The sequence below is a fragment of the Vigna radiata genome, unplaced genomic scaffold, assembly GCF_000741045.1.
Source record: "Vigna radiata var. radiata cultivar VC1973A unplaced genomic scaffold, Vradiata_ver6 scaffold_644, whole genome shotgun sequence".
NCBI lineage: Eukaryota > Viridiplantae > Streptophyta > Magnoliopsida > Fabales > Fabaceae > Vigna > Vigna radiata.
This window is the reverse complement of record NW_014543994.1, coordinates 7,971-9,393: the sequence shown is the minus strand read 5'-3', so window position 1 is coordinate 9,393 and position 1,423 is coordinate 7,971. Positions and strand designations below refer to the sequence as shown.

General features: G+C 25.9%; 1 protein-coding gene across 16 annotated transcripts in view; it reads right to left on the bottom strand.

Annotated features, from left to right (window-relative positions):
- Positions 1 to 482: 482 nt before the first annotated feature.
- Positions 483 to 1,423, bottom strand: part of LOC106755225 — a 4,172-nt gene continuing 3,231 nt past the window's right edge. For 14 of the 16 annotated variants that reach the window (XR_002667065.1, XR_002667064.1, XR_002667075.1 and 11 more), the window contains 3 exons: positions 1,238 to 1,407; positions 1,036 to 1,155; positions 483 to 678 (listed from right to left, as the gene is read on the bottom strand). Coding sequence is in view for 1 of the 16 variants with exons in the window: in XM_022778192.1 (XP_022633913.1) it covers positions 1,385 to 1,423 (39 nt within the window). In the remaining 15 variants the exon portion in view is untranslated. The other 2 variants (XR_002667074.1, XM_022778192.1) reach the window with 2 other exon arrangements.

The following is a 1,423-nucleotide window of genomic DNA, read 5'->3' as shown; positions in this document are numbered from 1 at the left end:
GAGAATGATTTCAACTAATTCCTTGCTATGACTACTACAAAAAAGTGCATAGATAGCGCTTTTTTTTATCATAGATAGCGCTTTTTAAGCGCTATCTATGATTGCGCTATCTATTAATAGATAGCGCTTCTAAAAAAAGCGCTATCTATTGGTGTCTGACAATAGATAGCGTTTGTTTAAAGAAACGCTATCTATTGTTGTCTGACAATAGATAGCGCTTGTTTAAATAAGCGCTATCTATGGTCTAAATTTTAAAAAAAAAAAAATTTAATAAAATATTTGAAAAAATTTAAGAAAATAAAATAAAATATAAAATATTAGTTTTATTAGGTAAAAATATATTTTAACTATTGGTTCTATTATATGTAATAAAATACAAAATATTAAGAAAAATATGAGAAAGAGAAAGGTCTAAAAAAATATATTCATTAGTATGAATAAAAACTATTGATACAAAAATATTTCAAAATATAATTGTTGAATCATCGCCATGACATAACATTGCTTTATATGACAATATATACAACCATAACATATATATCGTATGAGTATCTATAAGCATATACATCACCATAACATAACCTATAATCATGTACTAATTACAAATAAACATCAGTTTTCCCTAACTTCAATGATTTGATTATCACGATATTGTTCACATCTGAAACTAGACAAATACTGCAAGAAAGAAAAATAATATAAAATTAGTTAATTAAATTTTTACTACAAATTAATTGTGACAATGAAGATGAGAATCTTAACAAGAAAAATAATATAAAATTAATTAATCAAGTTTTTACTACAAAAGTTGGAAAATACGATTGTAAATAGGATATAGGATCTTAACAAAATGAATATTAGCATTGAACATGAGTTGTATAAGCTTTTTATTTTAATGTTTAGCAATATATTCATTAAAATAATTTAAAAAATGAAATGACATCATTTTGAAAAATATATGGAAATGATATTACCATACACAAACAATTAAAATAAAAATCAATAAACAGTTAAGAAATACATTGTGGCACATACATGTTAATTGCATTTTGCTTCTCAGCATCCATGTAAACATTGTTGTAATATCGTTTAAGAGTCCTAAAGAACTCCTGGGATTGTGTTGCAGCTTTCCATTGTCCCCTCCTCTTAGAATATCTACATTGAAAGTGGAAATGAAGTTAAAGAAAAAGACCATGCAGTTAACAAATCAATTAGCATTTTTCAAAATGTACTTTACCCATTTAAAAGAAAGCATTCACAGAAGAAAGAAATTCGTTATTGGGCTACTGTGAATTGTAGGGGTAGTGAATATAATACTTGATTGATATCTTCCTCACCGAAACTACAAATTACTTCATTTCATAACTTAGCAAATTTAGCTGCTTCAAGCCTTCTGCTTGCATAAATCTATACAAACACAAAA